At 48.8% G+C, this 24,060-nt stretch overlaps 3 protein-coding genes across 4 annotated transcripts in view; 1 reads left to right on the forward strand and 2 right to left on the reverse strand.

The window, feature by feature from the left end:
- Positions 1-343: 343 nt before the first annotated feature.
- TBL2 (transducin beta like 2) lies at positions 344-10,462 on the reverse strand. The gene is made up of 7 exons (XM_083714702.1): positions 8,924-10,462; positions 7,836-7,966; positions 6,902-7,086; positions 5,702-5,853; positions 4,813-4,939; positions 1,869-2,021; positions 344-897 (listed from the first exon to the last, which is right to left on the reverse strand). Exons 1-7 carry the CDS (start codon positions 9,075-9,077, stop codon positions 441-443), a joined length of 1,359 nt encoding a protein of 452 aa, XP_083570828.1. The 5' UTR covers positions 9,078-10,462; the 3' UTR covers positions 344-440.
- BUD23 (BUD23 rRNA methyltransferase and ribosome maturation factor) lies at positions 10,463-23,684 on the forward strand. The gene is made up of 13 exons (XM_083714785.1): positions 10,463-10,580; positions 11,467-11,504; positions 12,177-12,272; positions 13,297-13,379; positions 13,967-14,063; positions 14,193-14,289; positions 14,632-14,682; positions 15,359-15,444; positions 16,026-16,071; positions 16,237-16,295; positions 17,489-17,578; positions 18,820-19,615; positions 19,758-23,684. Exons 1-12 carry the CDS (start codon positions 10,533-10,535, stop codon positions 18,872-18,874), a joined length of 846 nt encoding a protein of 281 aa, XP_083570911.1. The 5' UTR covers positions 10,463-10,532; the 3' UTR covers positions 18,875-19,615; positions 19,758-23,684.
- STX1A (syntaxin 1A) overlaps positions 20,295-24,060 on the reverse strand; it is a 44,957-nt gene continuing 41,191 nt past the window's right edge. For both annotated transcript variants that reach the window (XR_014558348.1, XM_083714796.1), the window contains exon 10: positions 20,295-23,157. Coding sequence is in view for 1 of the 2 variants with exons in the window: in XM_083714796.1 (XP_083570922.1) it covers positions 23,080-23,157 (78 nt within the window). In the remaining variant the exon portion in view is untranslated. The remainder of the gene's footprint in view (positions 23,158-24,060) is intronic.

Here is a 24,060-nt window from a genome sequence, read left to right on the forward strand (position 1 = left end):
AAACACCCATCAGTGGACTAGGATGAGTCAATAAAATAAAAAGTAGATCAAGAAAGAATTAAGGGACCCCCCCTCAGCTCTGCCCTGCATTAAATACCATCAGTGTGAGGCCAGCTGATCCACTGCCCCTACAGCAAAGCACTTCAACCTGCTTTTTAGGGCTATATATGCTGTGTTGGAGCAAGGTCTACACCCCACACCCTTAAAAAAAATAAAGCTAGTTCTGCTCTCTTGTGACATGTAGGGACAGACCCACTCTTGGGATGGCCTAGTCTGGAAATGAGCAATGCTCCTCTGCCTTTCTCGTGGTGACAGGCTTCATCAAAACTTGGGAGAGCAACAGTTGTGCAAAACATATTTTATTAGCTGTCTCTCTGACATGAAAATCCTGGGTCTGCCCAGCAGAAGCCACCCCCGCACCCCCCTGCTCTGGGAAGGGCTCAGTTGCCCTTGCCATAGATGGCGTCCAGAGCGTTCTGGGCACTTGTGACCTGCTGCTGCAGTCTCTGCTTTGTTGACTCGTTGGTGGCCTTTTTCAGCAGGGCCTTCATCTCCTCCACCACAGCCCGGTAGCCCGTCGTGTTGTGAAAGATGCGGATAGCCCGGTCTCCGCAGGAGGCCAGGAAGCGGCTGCTCACATCGAAGGCCAAGTCTGTGATGTGCTCGCCATGGACGCCCTCAAAGCGCTCCTCTTCCTCGCCATTCCGGGTATTGTAAACAAAGATGCTGGTCCTGCTGGAGATGGCCAGGGCTCGGGCGTCAGGGGACAGGGCGATGCGACAGGGCTCCGCCACCTGGCACCGACCTGTCAGGAGCAGGTACGGGTCCTGTTGCTTTTTGTATTCGACATCTGTGTCCCATAGTTTCCATGTTCCATCCTTTGAAACCGTTCCCATCCTGGGTTGGGGGGTGGGGTGGGGGAAGAAAGAAGACATTACCCTCCGGCTGAAGTCTTGAGCTGTAGAAGCTGCAGCTGTGGCAGAATGCTGCCTCAGGCTGAGAGGACATCCCACTAAGTCTCCATCAGCTTCTTGCTGATGGCTGACTGGGTTCCTCACCTCTGCTTTACTACCTGTTTCCCCCTGGGTTTGGGGTGTCAGAGGCAAGCTGTGAAATTCAGCTTTGGTTTAAATTGTTACTCACCTGGCTGCCAATTCATATTGCTCACATTGGTGGTTTAAAGCCCTAAATGATTCAGGTGCAAAACACCTGAAAGACTAGTTGCCTCCTTCCCTACAGATGCTCTTGGGTCAGCAGAGGGAGACCTCTTGGTAGTTCCTTCACCTTTAGAGGCTTGGAGGGTGGTGGCCTGGGAGAGGGGCAGCCACTGAGCTGTGGAACTCCCTGCCACATCTGTTGCCTTCATTATACAGCTTTCAAAGGATGCTGAAGACGCACCTCTTTACTACCCTGGCTTTTGACACCTGAGGTGTATGCTTTTAGGAGCCACCTTATTTTTATGGCTGTAACTTGTTTTCATTCATTTTAAATATTGTGTTTTAATGCTGTAACCAGTCCCAGGACCTTAAGGTGCAGGGCGGATAATAAATTAACTAACAACAACAACAACAACAGTCTGAAGCCATTTAGCATAGAAGCCTCATGAAATAACCAAACCAGGATGCTTGTCCCTGGGCATGGAGGACAGTGCTATGGTGTAACTTCAAATCTTGGAAGGAGGTTCCTTCTGGCTGCTTAGTTATAGGGGAGGAGATGCGGGCAAGAAGAGGCCAGTCCAAAGGACCTCCTGGCCACACCCACCCAGTGCAGCAGATAACCAGGAGTGCTCTTTGGAGGAGTCAGCAGGTGACAAACAGGACACAGAACTACCAGAGGGAAGTGCAGCTGGAAGAGGGTTCCTCACTTACCGCCTGGAGTCATTGGAGAAAGAGAAGGAATACACGCCAGCCGTGTGCCCCTTCAGCTCAAAGGCCCTGGTCACCTCCCGGAAGTCCCCACTCTTGCTGAAACACACCTCCCATACCTTCACGTCGGGAGTGAAGCCACACGATGCAACGAACCTGAAGGAAAGGGAAGCGCCCTGTTATTCCCAAGCCAGGCTGTGCCAAATCAATTGCACCAACCAGCCTTGAAAGTTTCCTCTTCCCAGTTGCTCCAGACCACTCTTGCCTCATATTCCTGGGAACAGCACTTGTAAGGCTTGTTCACATGTTACACTAAATGCATGTACAAGCTTTCTCTACACACATTCATGTGTTTGTGTGAAAGTGTATACCTGTTGATCTGCACAGCTCATCTCTTTTGCACACAGATTGTACATGTGTTGAAAGCAACCTGAGAAAAGTTCAATAGTATGTCTTGACTTTGTCTGCTTCATTGACTTTGCAAAGGCCTTTGACTATGTCAACCACAGCAAACTTTGGCAAGTTCTTAAAGAAATGTGAGTGCCTGATCACCTCATCTATCTCCTGATAAATCTCTATGTGGGACAAGAAGCTACAGTTAGAACTGGATATGGAACAACTGATTGGTTCAAAATTGGGAAAGGAGTACGGCAAGGCTGTATATTGTCTCCCTGGTTATTTAACTTATATGCAGAATTCATCATGCGAAAGGCTGGACTGGATGAACCCCAAGCCGGAATTAAGATCGCCGGAAGAAATATCAACAACCTCAGATATGCAGATGACGCAACCTTGATGGCAGAAAGTGAGGAGGAATTAAAGAACCTTTTAATGAGGGTGAAAGAGGAGAGCGCAAAATATGGTCTGAAACTCAACATCAAAAAAACGAAGATCATGGCCACTGGTCCCATCACCTCCTGGCAAATAGAAGGGGAAGAGATAGAGGCAGTGAGAGATTTTACTTTTTTGGGCTCCATGATCACTGCAGATGGTGACAGCAGTCACGAAATTAAAAGACGCCTGCTCCTTGGGAGAAAGGCGATGGCAAACCTAGACAGCATCTTAAAAAGCAGAGACATCACCCTGCCAACAAAGGTCCGTATAGTTAAAGCCATGGTTTTCCCAGTAGTGATGTATGGAAGTGAGAGCTGGACCATCAAGAAGGCTGATCGCCGAAGAATTGATGCTTTTGAATTATGGTGCTGGAGGAGACTCTTGATAGTCCCATGGACTGCAAGAAGATCAAACATATCCACTCTTAAGGAAATCAGCCCTGAGTGCTCACTGGAAGGACAGATCGTGAAGTTGAGGCTCCAATACTTTGGCCACCTCACGAGAAGAGAAGACTCCCTGGAAAAGACCCTGATGTTGGGAAAGATGGAGGGCACAAGAAGGGGACGACAGAGGACAAGATGGTTGGACAGTGTTCTCAAAGTTACAAACATGAGCCTGACCAAACTGCGAGAGGCGGTGGAAGACAGGAGTGCCTGGCGTGCTCTGGTCCATGTGGTCACGAAGAGTCGGACATGACTAAATGACTAAACAACAACAAATGTCTTGACTTTGGTGAAGCATGTCAAAGTCTCCCATTATATTCTTGTTGACAGTGTGGTGTAGTGATTAGTGCGTTGAGCTAGGACCTGGGAGACCAGGATTCAAATTCCCACTTGGCCATGAAGCTCACTGGGTGACCCTGGGCCGGTCAATGCCTCTTAACCTAAGCTACCTCATAAGGTTGTTGTGGGGATTAAATGAGGGAGAGAACCATGTGTACCACCTTGAACTCTTTGGAGGAATATAAATGCAATAAATAAATAAGTTAGAAAAGGGGTGTTTGGACACTACTGAGGTTGGAGCCACATGAAGCAACCGTACTCTGGCATGTGTTCATTGATGGCTGCTGTGTCTTAACTGTGTGTGTGTTTTGTGTGTGGAGTGCCACAGGGCTTTGTCCTACGCCTTGTGCTAATATTTTTTATAAATGATCTGGATCAGGGAGTAGAGAGGACACTCATTAAATCTGCCAATGACACAAAGCTAGAAGAGAGAGAGAGAGAGAAAGCTAACACCACCCTAGTTAGGCCACATCTGAATTCTGGACAACACATTTTAAGGAGGATACTGACAAACGTTCTCCTGAGGAAGGTGACTAGGATGGTGAGGAGTTTAGAAATCAGATTCTGTGAGTAACAGCTGAATGAGTTGAGTTTGTTTAGCCTGGAGAAGAGAAAACTCTCTCTCTGTGTCTCTCTCTCTCTGTATATGTGTGTTGTGTGTGAGTGAGAGTGAGTGAGAGTGAGTGAGTGAGAGAGAGAGAGATAAGAGAAAGGGCAGCAGTCTTCAAATATCTGAGGAGCTTAGAAAATGGAGCAAACTTGTCTGCTGTTGCTCCAGAGGGCAGGACTGGGTCTACAGTGGGTGGAAACTTCAGGGAAGCAGATTTCTGCTCCATGTGAGGAGAAGCATCTTGAACATAAGAGGAATCTTGAGAATGAGAACAATGGGTTGGGAAACCACAGACCCTCTTTCACTGGAGGGATTTAAGCAGAGGCTGGGTTGTCATGTGGCAGGAAACCTGTCGTTGCCTCCTGCCTTGTAGACCCAACACCAATGAAGGTCTAGAGCAGTGTTTCCCAACCTTGTGCCTCCAGATGTTTTTGGCCTACAACTCCCATCATCCCTGACCACTGGTCTTGCTAGCTAGGGATGATGGGAGTTGTAGGCCAAAAACATCTGGAGGCACAAGGTTGGGAAACACTGGTCTAGAGGACCTCCAAGGACCGTTCCAACTCGATGATTCTATTAACTCTTTGGCATTAGTTCAGAGCTAACTCTGGGGACATGCCCTTGGTTTTCTTGGCTCATGGGGGAATACAAGCAACTGACTGCCCTGAGGGTAAGCAGGTGGTAGAGAGCAGCTCAGCTGCGTAGCTGACACAACCCTTACCTTCCACATGGTGACACAGCTGAAAAGGTGTTGTTCATCTGGTTGGTGTTGATGGTGGCAAGGACGTCCCCCTTCGTGTCCAAGATGAGGATGGTGGTGTCACTGAAGGCGACCATGATGTACTTCCCTGGGGCAGGAGAGACAAGAGATCAGTGGCAAAGAGCTGCTAGCCATGGTTAATCTTGAGATACCAGCTAGGCACTGAATAACAACTGCAGCACTGCAAGCACCCAGAAAGGAATGCCACTCAAGATCATCTTTGAATATGGAGACGTTTGGTATAAAGGGCAGAGGATAAGGTCAATGAAGATTATATATTAGAACTATCATACACAGAATAAAATGAAAAGAAAGATTATATTCTCACTTGGAAGTTTCATAAAAGTATGTAAATGCTTTAAACAATGTTTCAACATGAATGGAAATTGCTAAGAGTACAGCTGATAATTAAGGGATAACTTTGGGTAACGCATTGTAATTGGAGATCATTTAAAATAGTTAATGCAGTAATATTAGAAGCCAAGGGCGCGCCGACAATGGTGAGTGGGAAATCATTTAATTAAAATTGTATTCATTTGGTATTCATTTGTAATAATTTGTGAAAACTGGGTTGTAATTTGGAAAATCAATAGAAAATAATCGGCAAAACACACACAAACGTCAGAAACCATGGGAGGGGAGAGGGCTTTTGTGCTCCAGACCTGCTTGTGGGTTTCTTACTGGGACACCTGGCTGGCCACTGTGAGGACAGGATGCTGAACCAGACAGGCCCTTGGCCTGATGCAGCTGTTTTTTTCTTAGGTTTTCATTGGCTCTCCCCAGCCAATTTAGCTCTGGGTACTTAGGAAGCCAAACCCTAGAAAAGAAAGCCCTCTCCCCTCTTCCAAACCTGTGTCTGCGACTCCAATGTTGATGATGGGGGCTCTGTGCAGCTTTGGGAAGTCTTCTGGAAGTGCGGTGTATGTGAAGCTGCCGTCTTCCTTCTTGGTCATTTTGAACAGCCTGAGGGTGTCTCCGTTGGCCAGCCACGCAATAAAGGCCCTGCTTGAAGAAAGGAGAGGCAGTGCCTGTAAGCAGCACAAGTACAAGCTGCTCCACCTGCCTCAAGGCCATCCCTCAGCCCCAGATGCTTTACCAGTGTTTCCATTATTGCTCCTGGAAGTAAAGCTGGCTGGGCGTTGTATGGGCACCTGTGCTGTCCTCCTTCAGCATTCCCCTAATCAAACTCCAATGCCAGTTCAATGTTAACATAAGGCTGGCAGGGGACGAGAGTAGTGAGGAAGAAGCTTGACAACAGGCCCACTCCATCTCTGCTGTTGCAACAAAGTAGGACAGTGGCTTGGACCAGCAGTAGCAGACCTGGGCAGGTGGTCAGCACTGACACCCCCTACTCCAGGGTAGAATTTACTAACACTGGTTTGTAGGAACTGACCCCCTCCCCACCGTCACTGCTTGGAATGAGCTAGTTTGCAAAGTTCGCTAAGTTAGTTCCAAAATCTTTGAGCTACACCTCCTGCAATTGCTGGCTGAACAGAATGTGAATTACATTTGTTGTGGGGTAGAATTTTGAACAGTTTTTATTTCACAGTCATTCCCTTATGTGTGTATCTTCCCCTCGTTAAGACTTTTTGGACCTTTAAGCTTAAATATAATAATTGCTGGGGAAAACAAACTAAACAGATCACATTCCACTGTGGTTTTGAAAAATGTTTCCTTACTCTTCTTAAATATATCTTATACTTCAGCACAGCAGCTTATAACATTCTGAAGCCTGTTTTTTATTTTTTTTGCAGAGAATCATTGGGAAAAACGAAATGACTGTGAACTGAACTGGTTCATTTTGTAAGGAGACAGACATGAACTGGAATTAGTTGCTTTGGGGCATGCCAAACTTGAACTTAAACTAGGCTCTAGCTACTAGCTCCTTTTTTTAAAAAGGGCTGATGACTCCACCGATCAACCTGAGCTGCTGGTAATTCTAATCCGTCCTCTCCATCTTCTTGGAAAGGATCAGCTAGTCTGCAATTTCAGCTGTAAAGAGGAGGAGGAGGAAAGCTAATTGTCCCATGTCCAGGCACAGCCTCCCCACCTGGAGTCCGGGTAGAAGCGGACCAAAGTGGCATGGTCCAGCTCTACGTTGGCTCGCATGCAGCGGTGCTCCCGCTCCAGGAAGTCCTTGGTGCTCCAGATGCGGACGGTGCGGTCATCAGAACAGGACGCCAGGTACTTCCCATTGCTGCTGAAATCCAGGCACGTGATGCTCCCACTGTGGCCCTGAAAAATGCAAAGAGGATCAACCTTTGGCCTCTCAACAAGCTAAAAGTGGAAAGGAATACAGAGGTGCTCCATCCTGGGGCACAGGGAGCGAAGAGCTGGTTGCCATGCTACAAAAGTGTTTGTTTCTTGATTTGATTTACATCCCATCTCTTCTTCAAAGAGCTCAAAATGGTGTACATGGTTCTCCCCCTCATTTAATTCCCACAATAACCTTGTGAGGTAGGTTAGGCTGAGAGGGGCTGACTGGACCAGGGTCAGCAAGTGAGCTTCATGGCTGAGTGCAGATTTGTACCCTTGTCTCCCAAATCCTTGTATGATATTCTAACTACTACACCACCACCGCCTCTCTCGGGTCATAATCTTCCCCACTACTGTGAGCTTTTGCATGTCTAATCTACTGGCTCTTATATTTTTCTGCAATGTGCTTGTGTGTATGTGAGGAGAAAGAAGGATCCAGTATTTCCAAAAACCCAGAAGGGTTCTGAAGGGGCAAACCCCATCACTAGATAAAGACCAACTGGAAGGGCATCTGCTTTGCATGCAGAAGGTTCAATTCCTGGTATCTCCAGGTAGGGCTGGGAGCAACTCCCAGTCTAAAAACCCTGGACTAGCACGGCCAATCAATGCAGGCAATACTGAGCCAGATAGGTCTCTGACTTGGTATAAAGGTAAACTTCCTACATAAGATTAGCCCACTCCTTTTCCCGCGAAACACAGAACACAAGCTGTAGCCTGCCAGGCCTCACTTTGAGTGCCGAAGCCAGGAGCGGGTGGGTGAAGTTGTGTTGCTGGGGCTTCTCTTTGCGGATCCGCTGAAGCTGCTTCTGCTTCTTCGGGACTGATGTTTTGCTGGCTGCTTCACTGTTCACATCCTGATCTACAGAATACAAATGAAGAAAGTCTTATTTTAAAAACAGGTAAGACGGACTAGACAATCAGCATTCTCCCAGAATTTAGAAGAGCAAGGCCAGATGCAGGACCATTTTTTCGAAATAGATTGTAAGACTCCAAACGTAATAACATAGCTTGAAAACACAATTTACGATGCTATGAAAAAGCCAGTAATCCACACAGCTGGAGAAGGCTCATATCTGCTTTGCCTGCAGAAGCTCTTAGGCACAATCCCTGGTGTCTCCAAGTAAGGCTGGAAAAGGCTCCCCATCTGAAACCCTGGAAAGCCACTGCCCGCTGGTGTTCGCCATACTGAGCTAAATTATATGAAACTTAGCCCAAATTATGTAATTATATTGAATTTCACCTAAATTGTATTTATATCACAACAAAACACATAATTGACAGAAACTATATTATGCAACCAATATAACTGAATATTGCGGGGCACGGGTGGTGCTGTGGGTTAAACCACAGAGCCTAGGACTTGCTGATCAGAAAGTCGGCGGTTTGAATCCCTGCGACGGGATGAGCTCCCGTTGCTCGGTCCCTGCTCCTGCCAACCTAGTTCAAAAGCACATCAATGTGCAAGTAAATAAATAGGTACTGCTCCGGTGAGAAGGTAAACGGCGTTTCTGTGCGCTGCTCTGGTTTGCCAGAAGTGGCTTAGTCATGCTGGCCACATGACCCAGAAGCTGTACGCCGGCTCCCTCGGCCAATAAAGAGATGAGCGCCGCAACCCCAGAGTCAGCCACGACTGGACCTAATGGTCAGGGGTCCTTTTACCTTTATAACTGATTATTATATATGAGGCACTGCTTTCATCCTGAAATTTTGGCATGACTCAGCCTAGCGGCCCATTTTACAGCTGGGGCAAAGTGAGGACTCCTGAAGGGGGTGTGGCTCGTCTTAAGCCCCGCCCCTCCTCGTCTCGCGCTCTCACCGTCGATCGTGACGGGCTCCGTCCCCTTCCGGCTGGACTCCGCCTCCTCCGTCCTCCGCCTCAGCAGGACCAGCACCAGCCAGAGAACGAGACCGCCGAGGACCAGCGACAGCCCCGCCAGCCACGCCGAACCCGGCACAGCCGCCGCCTCCATCTTCCCTACCGCCGCCGCCGCCTTCTCGCCTCAGCCACCTCAGCGCGCGGGACCAAGGCCGACGGGGACGCGCGCGGCACCGCCACCGACCAATGGGTGGCGAGTTCCGCCGCGTGCGCGTTCGCTGGCCGCCGTCAGTCATGCGCCGAAGCGGTTCTAAGGCGGAGGGGCGCGCGCGCAAAAGTAGCCTTCGCGGGATTGGCCACGCACTGTGCACGGATTGGGCCGCAAAGAGGAGGCAGAGAAATTGCGGTTACCATTAAACTTCGTTTGCGGGGGGCGGGGCGGGTTCCTCGTCCTTTTCTCCCCGAGGGGAAGAAGAGACAGCTGTCCATGTATACTTGAATGAATGGCGATATCCATGATTTTAAAGCTTCATTCGTTTTAATACGCACACACATCTCTATGCCGCCTATCATGTTACGATTTCCAGGCGGGGTACAAAAAAAGACATGCAAAATGTATATAGCAAATAAAACGTCAGTCCCAGCCCGCAAACGCTAGGAGTCACGGCACAAGCCATTATTGATTGATTTTAATTGGGGAGGGGTGGTTTTTATAATTTTAAACTGCGAGCTCTCTTTTTATTGAAATTAGTTGGGGAGACTTTGATTCTAAAATTCCTTATACATATTTTTGGTCTCTCGTGGCGTTGCATGCCGCTTTGCGGAGAAGTATAGCCCTCTATCTGAAGGGCTACCCGACCCCCAAGGGAAACATCCCGGAAGGGAAGGGGGGAGAGGTGCTTGGAGTCGCAGGCGGTCGGATCGCCACGTGTCCTGCTACGTTAACATAGGACAGTCAAGCCTCCGCTATGAAAGGCTGCCCGATTCAAGCCCGGTTTAAAGGTGAAGACCGCCTTTGGAATCTCTTATGAGAAGCGATTCCGAAAACAGATATGGTACACGAAGGGGCTTGCTGCAGCCCACATTGGGCAGCAGATCAAGCAACCGCACTTCATGTATTTATTATATCCCACCATTTTTCTCCAAGGAGCTCAAGGTGACATGCATCGTTCTCCTTCCCCTTATGTTAATCCCCACAACCACCTTATAAAGTAGGCCGAGAGGTAGTGTGATTGTCCTCCCCCCCCCAAGGTGGGGGACGATGGGCAAGAGGCCCATCTCACCCACCAGAAAAAGCCTCTTTACCCTTGACTTGCACTCACAGGCTCATTCAAAGAACCAAGACGGCAAGAATACAATTACACAACATGTTACAGCCTATGCAACACCTCCGGGTAAAGAAAATCGAGTGTGATAAACACACCGCCTTTGTCTCGATTCGGTCCGCAACCCTCTTGATCAAATGGGAAATTCAGCTGGAAGGGAGGAAGAACCCGGAAATCGGCTATCCAGGAAGTGGGATGGCCCTCCCAACAATTCTCTCTTAATTTCTGCAGCCGCGACCGCTTCTGTGTCGCACGAGTGTGACGTAGAAGACAAGCGCGCAAGCATGGCGGCCAGCGGCAAGAGGCCCGAGCATCGCGGGCCCCCCGAACTAGTAAGAGAGACAAGGAGGGGAGAGGGAGGCGGGGGCGAGGACTACCAGGGGCCGGTGGAGCGCTCGTACCTGTAAGCCCCCAGGGCCAAGAATTGAGACTCCAAGCACAGAGGCAGCCTACCTTTGGGTAAAACTTTATAGCGGTTTCCTCCATGTCTTGCTGCTAGGGTGCTTCCTTCCGTCCTCCTTGGAGCCACCTGGGTGGCCAATGTGGGAAACAGAAGACGACCAGGTGTCAGCTATATCGGTCTATGCCAACCTGGTGTCCTCTAGATGGTTTTGGAGTACAGCACCTGTCAGCCAGACTAATGGACGTTGTAACACTTGGAGGGCACCAGGTTGCCGACTGAGTTGTGTGGTGGCGGGGAATATATCTCTCTTTTTTATGAGCCGATAAATTCCTCAGTTGCTGTTAACTCTGATCATCAGAAAGAACTTCCCATGTCAGAAGGCAGTCCATCTTGTGAAAATGAAGCTGAATGTTGGAAGATTCAGGGCAGATAAAAGGAAGGAGTAGCTCACACAGTGCCTATTCGAATTATGGAACTCATTCCCACAGGAGGCAGTAATGGCCACCAACTTGGATGGCTTTGAAAGAGGATTGGACAAATAAATCTAGTGATGATGGCTGTGCTCTGCCTGTACGGTCTGAGGCTTCTGAATACCAGTTGCTGGAAGCCACGGGAAGGAAGAGTTGTTGCTGCGCTTACATCTTGCTTGTGGGTTTCACTTTGGAGCATCTGGTTCATCACTGTGGGAACAGAATGCTTGACTAGATGGGCCATTGGCCTGATCCTGCAGACTCTTATGTTCTTGTTAGTCAGATCCATAAGGGTGCTTACATTCTTTCTTCAATGCAACCCCCCATTTCTCTTTCTTTCCCCAGTTCTATGATGAGACTGAAGCCCGAAAATACACACACAAGTAAGGCAGCCTTGGGCTGAGGAAAGCAGCTAATCTCTTTATTGAACCTATTTGTTTAAAGAGCTTTTAAAACATGTCTTAGAAAAGTGGTTTTCAAAGTGGGCGGTGCCTCCTGGGGGTGCTCTAAGAGGCAGGGTCCTTGCAGGTGTAAAAATGGATGGAGGAAAAATGCGTAGAGGATGTCTTTGATTTAATAGAAAGAAAAGGTGACTGTTTTGGAGGTAGTAGCTTAACCGTGACAGCAGTTTTTGAGGAGCAGGACATATGGAGGAGTTGTGGTCTGTAAATAAAAGGTAAAGGACCCCTGACAGTTCAGTCCAGTTGCGAACGACTCTGGGGTTGCGGTGCTCAGCTCGCTTTACTGGCCGAGGGAGCCAACGTTTGTCTGCAGACAGTTTTTCCAGGTTGTGTGGCCAGCATGACTAAGCTGCTTCTGGCTGCTAGTAATACAGTCCCCAACAATTGTCAGTGGGTGTCATCTCCCCCATCCATACAGACAGACACTTTCCCTCCCTACTGCATGGCATTGGTGTGATATGGCTTTTGTCTTGTCCACCTTAACATTGGAACACCTGTTTTACCACTTAAACACCCCACTCAAGCTGCCTTGCAGACATCCAAGAGGAGCTGAGGTTTGTTCACTGCTTGTTTTGGGGCATTTTCATTCTCTAGCTCTCGAATGATCGAGATCCAGTCGCAGATGTCCGAACGGGCTGTGGAGCTGCTGGGTCTCCCGGAGGACCGGACCTGTTTCTTGCTGGATGTTGGGTGAGCTTGCTGCATTGTACCTTTAAGTGTGTCGCTGCTTCTTTCTCTAAACTGCTGGCGTGGGAGGGTCAGGCAGCTTCTTTTTGCAGCCAGCTTCCAAAAGTCAGTTTTGGTCTTGTCATTCTTATGTAGGAGGTTATACTTATTCCAGACAGTAAGTTTGGATTGGGGTGCTGAATAGTTAAGGAGCCTGTCCATCATGGGAACATAAATACAAAGAAAAGTCCTTCTTCAGTTAAAGCTATAGAATTCACTCCCTTTAGAAGTAGGGGTGGACACCAGTTTCGATGGCTGTGGAAGAGGATTCAGCTATCAAATGGCTACTACCCCTGATGGCTACAATCTCATTCTACCCTTGGAAGCAGTATGCTGGAAGACTCACAAGCTGGGAGAGTCCTGCTGTGCTTAGGTTCTGCTTGTGGGTCTCCCAGTTGGAGCATCTAGTTGGCCACTGTGAGCACAGGATGCTGGGCTAGATGGACCATTGGCTTGATTCAGCAGTCTCATGTTCTTATGGAACTCCTTCCCACTGGAGGTTGTGTTGGTTGCCTACTTAAGAGGCTTTAGAGGGGGATTAGACAAAATCACAGAGGATAATACGGCTGTTGAAGGCCATTATGGATATGCTTTACCTCCATGGTTGGGGGCAGCAATGCTTCTGAATACCAGTTGCTGGGAACCTCAGGAAGGGAGCGTTCTGTTGTACTCAGGTCCTGCTTGGGGGCTTCTCAGAATAGGCATCTGGTTGGCCACTGTGAGAACAGGATGCTGGACCAGATGAGCCCCCTTTGGGCTGATGCAGCAGCCACAGGGCTCTCCTTTCAGTAAGCTGCCTTATTCTGAGCCAGACTCGTGGTCTGTCTAGTCCAGATGTTGGGCAGAGAAAGTGATTTCCCATCCCCAGTTCTGTGAAAGGGGCTTGGGCAAGTGCTATTGAATGCCTGAATCCTGTTTGGCTCCTGCTAAGAGATGAAAACCAGTTGGCGTTTCATTATTTCTTAACCTGTACTTCTCTTCTGGTCAGGTGTGGCTCTGGTCTGAGTGGTGATTACATCTCCGAGGAGGGACACTATTGGGTTGGCATGGACATCAGCTCTGCCATGTTGGGTGAGTAGAACTTTCCCCCATCCATTACAAGATATGCATTTGAATCCTACATGTGTGTCCACTTGGCCAGCATATGCTAATGGAAAGGGGTCTCTGAGATGTGTATTTTTAATAATACCTATATTTCCTTGTAATTATTGTCTCTTCCCTATTAAAGTCCTGCCTGTTTTCCATTTCATTTAGTAGTTTAAAGATTATAAACTTAGCCAACTTACTATTGTCAGCTAACTTACTATTGTCTGTGTGGAACCCATTCTTTTACAGGAGCTGTTTATTAAATCTTGCTGGTAACTAGATTAGTTGTGATGACCTTTATAGTAAATACTAGTAGCTCAGGTTGTCTCCTTGATGCCTTCCAGGACCTGTTTGAAATAAGAACTACTGTAGATGAGGAAAGTTCATTTAGGAGTATGTTTTATATTGAGTGATACCGAACGTACCGATACCATGAGCTACAATAATAAACATGCAAAAAGTTCAGATTGACACCCTTATTTACACACCCCTTTGGCTTGAGACATCCTGCATTGGACTGGTCAAAACTGGCAGGAATGGTAAAATCCTCTCGCACTCTTAATTCTGCACAGATGTAGCTGCAGAAAGAGAAGTGGAGGGTGACTTGATGCTGGCAGACATGGGCCAGGGCATCCCCTTCCGGCCAGGAACCTTTGATGGCTGCATCAGGTAGGAGAACTTGGCTGGGAGCTTCACTCACCAGCAAATGCAGAATGAGATTCCACTGAGAAAAGTCATTGAGGACAGGCGTTTCCTTTCTGACCAGCTGACCAGACTCCCCATTTTCCCTCCTTGCAGTATTTCTGCAGTGCAGTGGCTATGCAATGCTGACAAGAAGACACACAGCCCCCCAAAGCGGCTGTATCGGTTTTTCTCAACACTCTATACTGCTTTGGTAAGGGCTTCTCAAACCTGCTTCTTCCAAACCATCTGTGAGGGGAAAGGATATCACAGTATTCCTGCATCTTTTGTACATTTAACTTGTGCAGTTTCAACTATATGTTGGCAAGTTGGGAGCGCTCTTGCTAGATCTCATGGGAAGCTGGATTGTCCTGTGAGGTCTGGGACTGATCCTGGGATTGCATTGGAATGTGGGGGAGAAGGGACCAAAGAGGGAGGGCCCCCCTTCTCAATAATCCAAATGTGCCCACAGGCCTAAGAAATTTAGAGACTCCCGACAGAGAGGCTTGGCCAGGTAGCAGGATAGGCTGTTTTTGATTGTCCTTTCCTCATACAGGCCCGAGGAGCCCGTGCCGTCCTCCAGCTGTACCCAGAAAACTCTCAGCAGGTATGTTTCATGTGGGATCCGTGGGGTGGAGTGGGGGTAGGCCTGGCACAGCCAGAGGCCCAGAGCTGCCCGGGACAGGCTGAAGGAGGCTTTTGGAGGTGGAGGCTCTGGATAGAGCCACAAGGGCCTGCTGCTTTTGGTTCTGTGCTGTGCCTGGAGATCTGACACCCCCAAGGACTCTTTGGGGGCTCATATAGGAGTTGGTTTGCAGGGGCCTGGTGTCATTGGCACTCTTTGGCATGCAGCCTGCCTTTTCCCACAAGTTGATGGTGTTTAGGGAAGCCGGATGAGATTCTACTGGAATTTATTTGCATTTCTACTTCACCCTTTTCTCAAAGTTGGCGTACATGGTTCTCCCCTTCCTCATTCATAGAGGAGAAGGCTGTCAGTGGCCACTAGCCATGCTAGTAGAATACATCTCTCAGGGATTCTTTAGCTGTCATTCCTGCACTACAGGGGGTTGGACTAGATAACCCTTGATGTCCTTTCCAGCTCTTTGATTCTTCCTCATGCCTGACTACGTGTGGCCTTAACTTCCTAATCCCCAGTCAGGTAGAGAGACAAAGAATCAGGAGTTCAGGATGGGCAGCGTTGGCATGCTAAGGAGGTCACATTAGAAGAGGGAGCCCCCTGCCCTGGCTGCTCAGACTCACCTGTCTTCTATTTCTCCTGCCAGCTGGAACTCATCACCTCCCAAGCCATGAAGGCCGGCTTCACAGGTGGCATGGTGGTTGACTACCCCAACAGCGCCAAAGCCAAGAAGTGAGTCCTCTTCCATTTGGAGACCAGGGAGGGCTCCTTGTTCTGCCTTCCATGTTGCCTGGAGAGGCTTTTGCAGGGCCAGAGCAATGCAGGGAGGTTGCCAGAAACTGACTCTTTCTGTGCTGCCCTGCCTGTGATGGCGAGCAATCTGACATGAGAGACACTTTCGAATCCTGTGTATACCAAACCTGGTAGTCATTGAGGCCTCTAAGGAAAAGGTGGCACCCAAAGCTATGTAGCTCACTTCTGTGTGACCGCTGACTTCCTTGAGGCTTTAATTGAGGCCTCTCCTTTCCCGGGCAAATCACTCAGAAAGGCATTTCATCTTCTGGCTGCTCTTCAGCTGGAGAAAGCAGCCTCCTGGAGCGGTCAGCTAAGGAAAAACTTTTCTGGCAACATTGGAAAGCAGCTACCGATGAGGGTTGACAGTCAAGGGGGCAGATGGGCAGGCTAGTAGCTCCTCTCTGAATAAAGTAACTCTATGTGGGCTGCCAGGAGAACTTGGTGCACAAGTATCTCCTTAAAAATATATTTATGTTCTCTTTTTTCAGATTCTCATTATTTTGTGTCTTTTCCCCCAGGTTCTTTCTCTGTCTTTTTGTTGGTGCAGCAGATGCGTTGCCAAAGGTAACAATCTGTGGGGCTACTGGGGGCAGGCCAGGGGGTGCACCAGAGATGCAGGAGAGGGTCTGCTCTGAACAATAAAAGCAGGTGCATCACTCTGGTTTTCTCCTCTCCCCTGAGGCAAACTGATGTGCTCTGTGTGTGTGTTTTTCTGCTTTCCCCCGGCAGGGTCTTGGCACAGAATGCAGTGATCAGGAGACTGCGAGGGCAAAGTTTACCAATGAAAGGTACTGAGTCAGAGTTGGGAGAGGCCTGGGGCCACAGAGACAGAGCTGTTCACCTTGAATTGGGGAGGCTGTAGGGGACCTGGAGGAAGGGCGAGCCTGCTGTCACAGCTTAACTGCATGAAATCATGCCACTTTTTAACATAGGGGATTTACAGTGGTACCTCAGGTTACAGACTCCACTTACCCAGAAATAGTACCTCGGGTTAAGAACTTTGCTTCAGGATGAGAACAGAAATCACGCAGCAGCGGCGCAGCAGGCCCCATTAGCTAAAGTGGTACCTCAGGTTAAGAACATTTTCAAGTTAAGAACGGACCTCCAGAATGAATTAAGTTCTTAACCCGAGGTACCACTGTATTCATAACCATAACGTAAGAAGAGTCTGCTGGATCAGGCCAATGGCCCATCTAGTCCAGCATCCTGTTCTCAGTAACCAACGAGATGCCCCAACTGGGAAACCCACAAGCAGGATTTAGGCACAAGAGCCCTCTCCCCTCTGGCCTCAGTCTCTCAACCTTGCAATGGGAACAATAGTGGTATAGCACAATAAAATTCAAGCCACTAACAATTAATTGCACATTTGTTCAAAATCCAGTTCAAGACAGATGAATCTGATCCTGTGATAACAGCTTTTCAAAGTCTGATTGACACCTCCTATTCCCCTCTAGGTTATCCCCACCCCTTGCCAGGGGTTGCTACTTCCTGCTTTGGCAACCACTGATCTAAAGCAATTGAGCTGCCCTTTCTGGACTCTGTAGGCTTTGCACACACCTCCTTCCCATCAGCAAATGTCTCTCCCCCCTTGCAGCTGCATAAGGCGAGACCCATCCTCTGCAGCTTGGGGGACAGACAGAGAGTAAGAGCCAGAGGTTTTTCATCGTGGCACCCGGAAGCTCCTGGTGGCCATGTTTTCCTGCCTCATACAGCCTGCCCTGCAAGTGTCGCAGCCCTCCTATGAGAGCCCAGTAAATCCCCAGAATAGCAGGCCAAAGACTGTCATGTATGGTTTTAGTGGCATTTGTTGTTTTTTAAAACCTGTGGTGGTTGCCAGAGGGGATACTCCTAAAACATTTCATTGGCAGTATAGTGATCCATTTATTTTTAAAAGTGCCCCTTGGCAAGTCAGTGGCAGGACTGATACGGTGGTGGTGGAGACAAGGGCTGGTTCCTGACTTCACCCTTGTTCTCTTCCAAGGACACGGTTCAAGAACATCAAAGGGAAATCTGCAAAGAAGAGTCGGGACTGGGTCTTCGAGAAGAAGGAACGGAGGCGGCGACAGGGCAGGTAAGCCTGGCCTCTCCATCCCGGGTGTGTGGGGCCACCCTTGGGTCTGGGGTGGTTAAACTTTTGTGAAGGAAGCAAGGGTTGCATTTGCCCTCAATCTGTGGGCCGCATGCGTTCAGCGGCTGTGGTTATTGTCGTGGATTTTTGGCCAGTTATGTGAAACACAGCTTTAAGTAGGGGAAGTTAATTCCAAAGGCCTCTAAGAGCAGGCCAAATTTTTACAAGCTTGCAAATGAACACATCAGAGCACACGCAGAATTTCAAGGCCGCCTAACAGGCAGAAGTTGCCATTAGATTTCAGGCAATGACTTTGTCAGGCAGAGCAAAAAGTAACACCCTAGGCTACAGAGAGGAAAAGTAAGGCCTTATAAAAATAATTAGCAAATTCTTTCACACATCTTCAGAGACCAGGGCTACTTTTTTGCAACACCCCCCTCACCAACATTAAAACCATTTTTGCTGCCTATACATCTTAAGCTATGTAGCAGTGTGTCTGCTAAGATGTTTTCCGGGAAACTATCCCCCAGACCCATGTGCATGCACACACAAAAATACACCCTTCCTCAGTTGAGGAGGCCGGGTTTTCCCCTCCTGCCCTGCTTATCAACCAATCAATCTAATGGATTGCGAAAGGAGCAATTTGCAGCCTCTAGAAGCCACTCAGTGTTTTGTCTTGCTGGGGCTGGGGGCAGAGGGTGGCCCCCTCCCAGAGTAGATCCATTTGTTTATTTCTTCATAAAATTTATACACAGATTGATCGTTTTTAAAAAGCCCCCAAAGTGGTTGCCCCCCCCAATAAAATTAACAACAACAATTGAAGACTTTTTGAAAAGCTAAAACAATAGGCTGAAAGCAGATTAAAGTTTGCATTGACTTTCTAAACATCTGGGTAGGCCTAATGTGCATGTCTGAGATCACTAGGCAGGGAGTTCCAAAGTGCAGGTGCTGCCACTGTAGAAGAGAGTTCTTACAGATGCAGAATGGGTATTACATGGCATCTGTAAGAGTGCCCGTTCTGGTGACTGAAGCAGTCAAGTGGATGTATATGGGATAAAGTGATACTATAAGTAAAAAGTTCCCAAGTTGTTAAGGACTTGACTAATACCTTGAACCTGGCCAGGTAGCGAATGGGCAACCAGATGTTATATGCTGACAAGGTAAATATAAAGATGGTCAAATCCTTCCTCCTTCCTCACATAACCCCGTTACCCTTTCTTCTCTCTTTCACACTACCCCTGCAGGGATGTCCGGGCAGACACAAAGTACACCGGCCGGAAGCGGCGGCCTCACTTCTGATCGCAGCGCTGTTGATCAGACCCCTCCTTAATGGCATGGAGCATTTTAGCACCAGTCTGCGGCCTCTAAAGAGGGATGTGCTATCAGCCATGGGATTTTCACGCGGGACACTTGACTCCCTCCAGACTGGGACCATCCTTTCACCAGACCCAGCAAGGAGTGCTTTGAAGAGACAGAAGAGTAGCATCTGCCCAATTTTGCTGCGGGGAGTCCTTCTGCCTGCTGCAAGACGGTGGCTTGTCTTTTCCAGAGCCCTCCATCAGGCACTGGGGAGATAAGATTCCCATTTGCTAGAAAAGAGTCGGGCTAAAATGCTTTGAAACATAGGGTAGAAGGTCTTGGGGGGGACATTTGCCCCCCCCCCGATGTTGCTGAACTACAACCACCATCATCCCCGACAGATGGGAGTTTGAGTCCAGGAATATGTGGAAGAGGGCTGCAGATATTTCCCACCCAAAGACAGAAAGCTTTGTGGCAGCAGCTATTAAAATACTTTAAAAAGAAAACCTTTCCTGAGATGGTGGATTGCTAGATCAAGTGGGGCTGGTTGTATGCAGGGTTCTCTGTGCTCAACTTCACCCCCTGCCCTCGATTCGCAGAAGCCACTCTGCCTAGCTGCAGTGTAAGGGGTGCAGCGATCCTGTGGGCCACAAAGCGTTGCTGGAACACTTCCATCAGTCCTGAGCGGTATGGCTGATGGACAGAGGGATGCTGGGAAATGTAGGCACAGCAGGGTCTAGAGTCCAGTGTTTCCCAACCTTGTGCCTCCAGATGTTTTTGGCCTACAACTCCCATCATCCCTGACCACTGGTCTTGCTAGCTAGGGATGATGGGAGTTGTAGGCCAAAAACATCTGGAGGCACAAGGTTGGGAAACACTGGAGAGGACCACAGGTTCCCTGCCCTTGAAACACAGATCTATGCATGCATTTATCCCATAGCTGTCAACTTTTCCCTTTTCTTGTGAGGAATCCTATCGGAATAAGTTATCCAAACCGCTCCTTCTCCCCTATCAACTTTTTGGAAGCAGCTCTGCTCCTTTGGGCACATAAAACATTCAAAGTCGCATGGAGAAAACCACACTGCCTGGGTGCATAGTGTGCATGTAGGCCTCTCAGCTGCCGGAAAAGCTGAGCTCTCCATGCTAAAGGTCCTAGTCTTCATAGGAAACAAATAAGTGTGGAAAACACCCACAGAAAGGGCTCAAGGGCCAGAGCACGGTAAGAGTTGGATTTTCGGGAATAACTTCTTTATTTCTTCACCTTCCCTAACTCCTAAAACCTAAGCATCAAAGCATGTTGCTAGCCTTCCTGTATGTTAGAGAGGGACAGAGTTTTAAAACGAGGTGGCTGCATAGTCAACAGGAAGGCAACACTCCTCCCCCCCCCCTTCTAAACACACACAGAGGAGCCAGAAAACGCTTCACAGATATAAACACTTTTTTTTATTCTACATAAAATCCCATCCAGAAAAGGAAGCTGCTTTTCCACCTGAAGTTTTATAGAGGGGGTTGTGGCATAAAGGGTAAACTAAGCAGGCCAGAACGTCAGAAGAAGGCAACAGACGGACGGACAGTTCCACATCCACGAAGGCAAGAGAGCGAGGCAGCTTGTGAGGGCAGAGAGAGAGAGAGAGAGAGAGAGAGACAGAAGGACACTTGGTTTCACACAGCAACACAGCGATGCTACGAGACTCCAGGGGAGGCCTCCGCAAAGATGGATCAATAAATGTCCTTTCCCTGTGAGGAGGCGGAATACTGGTGGTGGCACTTCAGGGCTCTCTGAATTAAAAAACAAAATACACATATACATACACACCCCAACAACTGGCAGGTTTGCTGTCTGGAGGGCAGAACAGCTTCCAGAGCACAGACACATCACGGATGGCTCAGGTTTCGACATGCAAGGAAAGCAGGGAAGGTCTGGAGGAGGAGCAAAGCAGCAGAGGCCACCGATGGCCAAGTGCCGCCACGCCAGGCTGCTTGCAGAAGATTTAGGGCCAGAAAATGTGGGGAAGAAGTAAGCGAATGGCAGAGAGCAAAGTCTACAAATGTAAATTGCACGTGCTCTGCAGAAAGAGGGTCTTTGGCCCCTGCCCCAGCTGATGCAGGGGGAAGGAAGGTCTGTGGTCCTGCAGCAAGAGAGAGGGAGACGACGACCTCAGACTACAGAAGGACCACACATTTGTTGATGCAACTGCTGTGTGGGACTCTTAAAAAAACAGCAGGTCAGAGCCTGGAGTAGTTCTGCAGTAGGTGCAGCTGAGGTCCTCTCGGGAGCGGAGCAGGCCTCATCCTGCTCATTCCAAAGGACGCAGCTTGTGAGCAGAGCACATTCTCTCAGGAGGCAGAGCAAACGCCTTGTTCAAAGGGTCTCATTGCACTCCGATGGCTAAGGGAGGAGAGGGCGAACTCTGGATCCAGACAATGGCAGTGTTGCTTTTCTCCAAGAGACCTGCTGGTGCTGGGAAGCAGCTGGAAGAGCGGAGTTAAAAGACCGGGGTGGGGGTTGGCACTTGCTGCATTGCATATGTAACTGGCACCACCCTTAATGGGCTCTGGGAGAGGGAGGGAGGGAGGGCGGGCAGAAACCCCTCTCCTCGTCACAGGGACGGGAGCCAACCATGGCTCTCTTGATGTTGGGCTGCAACTCCCATTACAGCCATATTGGTTGGGGCTGATGGGAGTCCTGCATTGCAGGGAGTCGACCTAGATGAGCCTTTGGGTGCCTTATAGTTCTGCGGTTCTGAGTTGGGAAGGCAGGAACATCTGGTTTCCCACCCCTGTGCAACCCACAGCTTCTCCCCTGACCCCCTGGCCCAGGGACAGATGGATTCATCACATGTTCTGCATTTCCAACAGGGTGAGCTGTTTGCTCAGTCACCCCTGCGAGCAGCTTGCCACCATCACCTACTGCTAGCAGGCACAACTGGGTGGGTGTGCTTTTGGCAAAGGGAGTAACTGGTCTGGCAAGGTGCACACAGACTCGTGCAGAGAGATGCTAGGCACAGTCTTGCACAGGACAGGGAACCTAGCAGTCGGCACAGAAGTGCAGAGTCGAAAGAGACCCCAGTGGGTGATCCATTCCAACTCCCTGCAGTGCAGGAATGGTCAGGGATGATGGGAGTTGGGAGGCCAGCAACATTTGGGGAAGCCAGAGACTAGCAGCTCGAGAAACTCAGTTACAGATCTTAAGTCCATGGAGGGTTTCCCTGAGAGGGCAAAGCTGCCCACATGCAAAGTGTTGAATCGGTGCCACTGGGAACATTTTGGAAATTCTGGAAGGAGGCGCCGTTTCACACCTGGAAATTCAAAACACGAGCTTTGCTGCTGTGTAGGGTTTGAGAGAGAGAGCCACAGCACATGTGGACAGGAAACTTCATGGACTGCAAACTGCAACCCCCTCCACCCCCCCCAAAAAAAACCAGGACGCTACCCAGCATAGGCCTGAAAACCTTGAGAGAACATCTAAAAATAATGGGGACGTAGCATCGACAGCCTGCTTCTATTGACAGGTGGCTGCTGCCTGCTTCTAAAAGTGTCCTTTACAAAAATAAAAAAAACATTGCATTTGATTTAAATCTAGAGTTGCGCACCACCCCGCGGCCGCCTTAAGTGAAAAGGTGGCATCCTGTTTTAAATAAATAGACAGGCCTTGATGGCGTAGGGCAAGAACCTGGCAGGAAAAAGAAGTAGCTCAGAGCAGAGTCAGAAGGGACTAGCTTGCCCAATCTGTGGCTGGAGAGAGCAGGGGATGGAAAGAGAAAGAGGAAAATATTGGCCCTTCCCCTGGGAGAGAGCAGGGTCCAATTTTGCACACCTTTGTTGGCAAACTCACCTTTGAAGGCAGAGAGGAAAGAGAAGAAAGAGGGGGACCTCACTGGGATGGAAAGAAAACACAGAGGAGGTGAGTCCTTGGCCAGTGGAAACGAAGGGAGGGGGTGTCCCTTTGAGGAGATCAGGTGGGGAAATTGCATGTGCCTGTGGCCTTCCTCCCACCCCCCCACCCCACTGCACTGGACACGCAGCATTAACACGAACAATCATGCATAAGAGACGGGAGCAGTGCTGGTGGGCCAGTTCACCCCGGGGTGGTGGCTGCTGCTGCTGCTTCTGCTGCTGCAGGGTCTGGGGTTGCGGCTGTCTGGCTGGGCCCAGGCACTCTCCACCTCTGCGCCCCCCCTCCCAAAAAAAAGAGTCCTGGGCTTCTAGCCGAAAATCCCGCCAACCGTTGAGGCGATCACAATGCCCAGCACCACGCAGCAAATGATGATCATGATCTTCTTCTGCAAAGAGAGGAGGAGAACATCAGACAAGCTCTAGGCTGGGGCAGGCCACTTGCCCATCTAGTCCAGCCTCCTGTTCTCTAATGGCCAACCAGATGCCGCCCTCAAGGGAAACCCACAAACAGGATCTGAATGCAGCAACAACTCTCCCCCTCCGGTGGTTTCCAGCAGCTCACATTCAGAAGCACTGCTGCCTCCGACTGTGGCATTCTGGCAAGTAGCTGTGGATAGCCAATTTGGCCAATTCTCTCTCCCCCCACCCCATCTAAAATAATTTTTATTAAGTTTTTGATTTTACATTTCAAAATAAACAAACTTTAAAATATCCAGAGACTTCCTTCCTTCTCCTTCCATGGTTCATTTTTTGTATCATACATCCCTGCATATTTTACTACAACCGTTCAAATCAGTTTTCCACTTTTACATCCGTCAAAAATTATTTACTCTCTTGAATTTATCTTAGTGCTGCCAGCATTTTCAGCTGTATAGTTATTTTCCATATATTCAATAAATATTCTTTAAGTGAATGTTCTTCTTGCTCTCTTATTCTATATGTTAAATCTACAAGTTCTGCATCATCTGTCAATTTAAGTTGCCAGTCCTCTTTAGTTGGGACCTCGCTCACTTTCCGGCTAACAAAACACGGGCTGCAGTTGTTGCATACATAAATAACCTTTCCTGACACCTAGGAATTTCAAGTCTGGGTTATCCCCAACAAAAAGGATTCTGGTTTTTTGGGGGGAAAGTAGTTTTCAACATTTTTTTCCAATTCATTATAAATCATTTCCCAATACGCTTTAAACTTTTTATATGTCCACCACGTGTGGAAAAACATTCCCTCTGCTTTTTCACACATCCAACACATATCTGATTCTGTTTTATAAATCTTAGCCTACCTACTCG

This window comes from Podarcis gaigeae (assembly GCF_964106915.1).
Source record: "Podarcis gaigeae genome assembly, chromosome: 15".
NCBI classification, from domain to species: Eukaryota; Metazoa; Chordata; class Lepidosauria; order Squamata; family Lacertidae; genus Podarcis; species Podarcis gaigeae.

Excerpts from the sequence above, each read along its gene's own strand:
- TBL2 (XM_083714702.1), bottom strand. The coding sequence starts at position 9,077 with ATGGAGGCGGCGGCTGTGCCGGGTTCGGCGTGGCTGGCGGGGCTGTCG. Across the intron at positions 4,940-5,701 it reads CATTGGAGTCGCAGACACAG|GGAAGTACATCATGGTCGCC; the intron begins GTTTGGAAGAGG and ends CTCCTGCCCCAG. Across the intron at positions 898-1,868 it reads TTCTCCAATGACTCCAGGCG|GATGGGAACGGTTTCAAAGG; the intron begins GTAAGTGAGGAA and ends CCCCCAACCCAG.
- BUD23 (XM_083714785.1), top strand. The coding sequence starts at position 10,533 with ATGGCGGCCAGCGGCAAGAGGCCCGAGCATCGCGGGCCCCCCGAACTA. Across the intron at positions 14,290-14,631 it reads CAACACTCTATACTGCTTTG|GCCCGAGGAGCCCGTGCCGT; the intron begins GTAAGGGCTTCT and ends TTCCTCATACAG. Across the intron at positions 16,296-17,488 it reads GCAAAGTTTACCAATGAAAG|GACACGGTTCAAGAACATCA; the intron begins GTACTGAGTCAG and ends TTCTCTTCCAAG.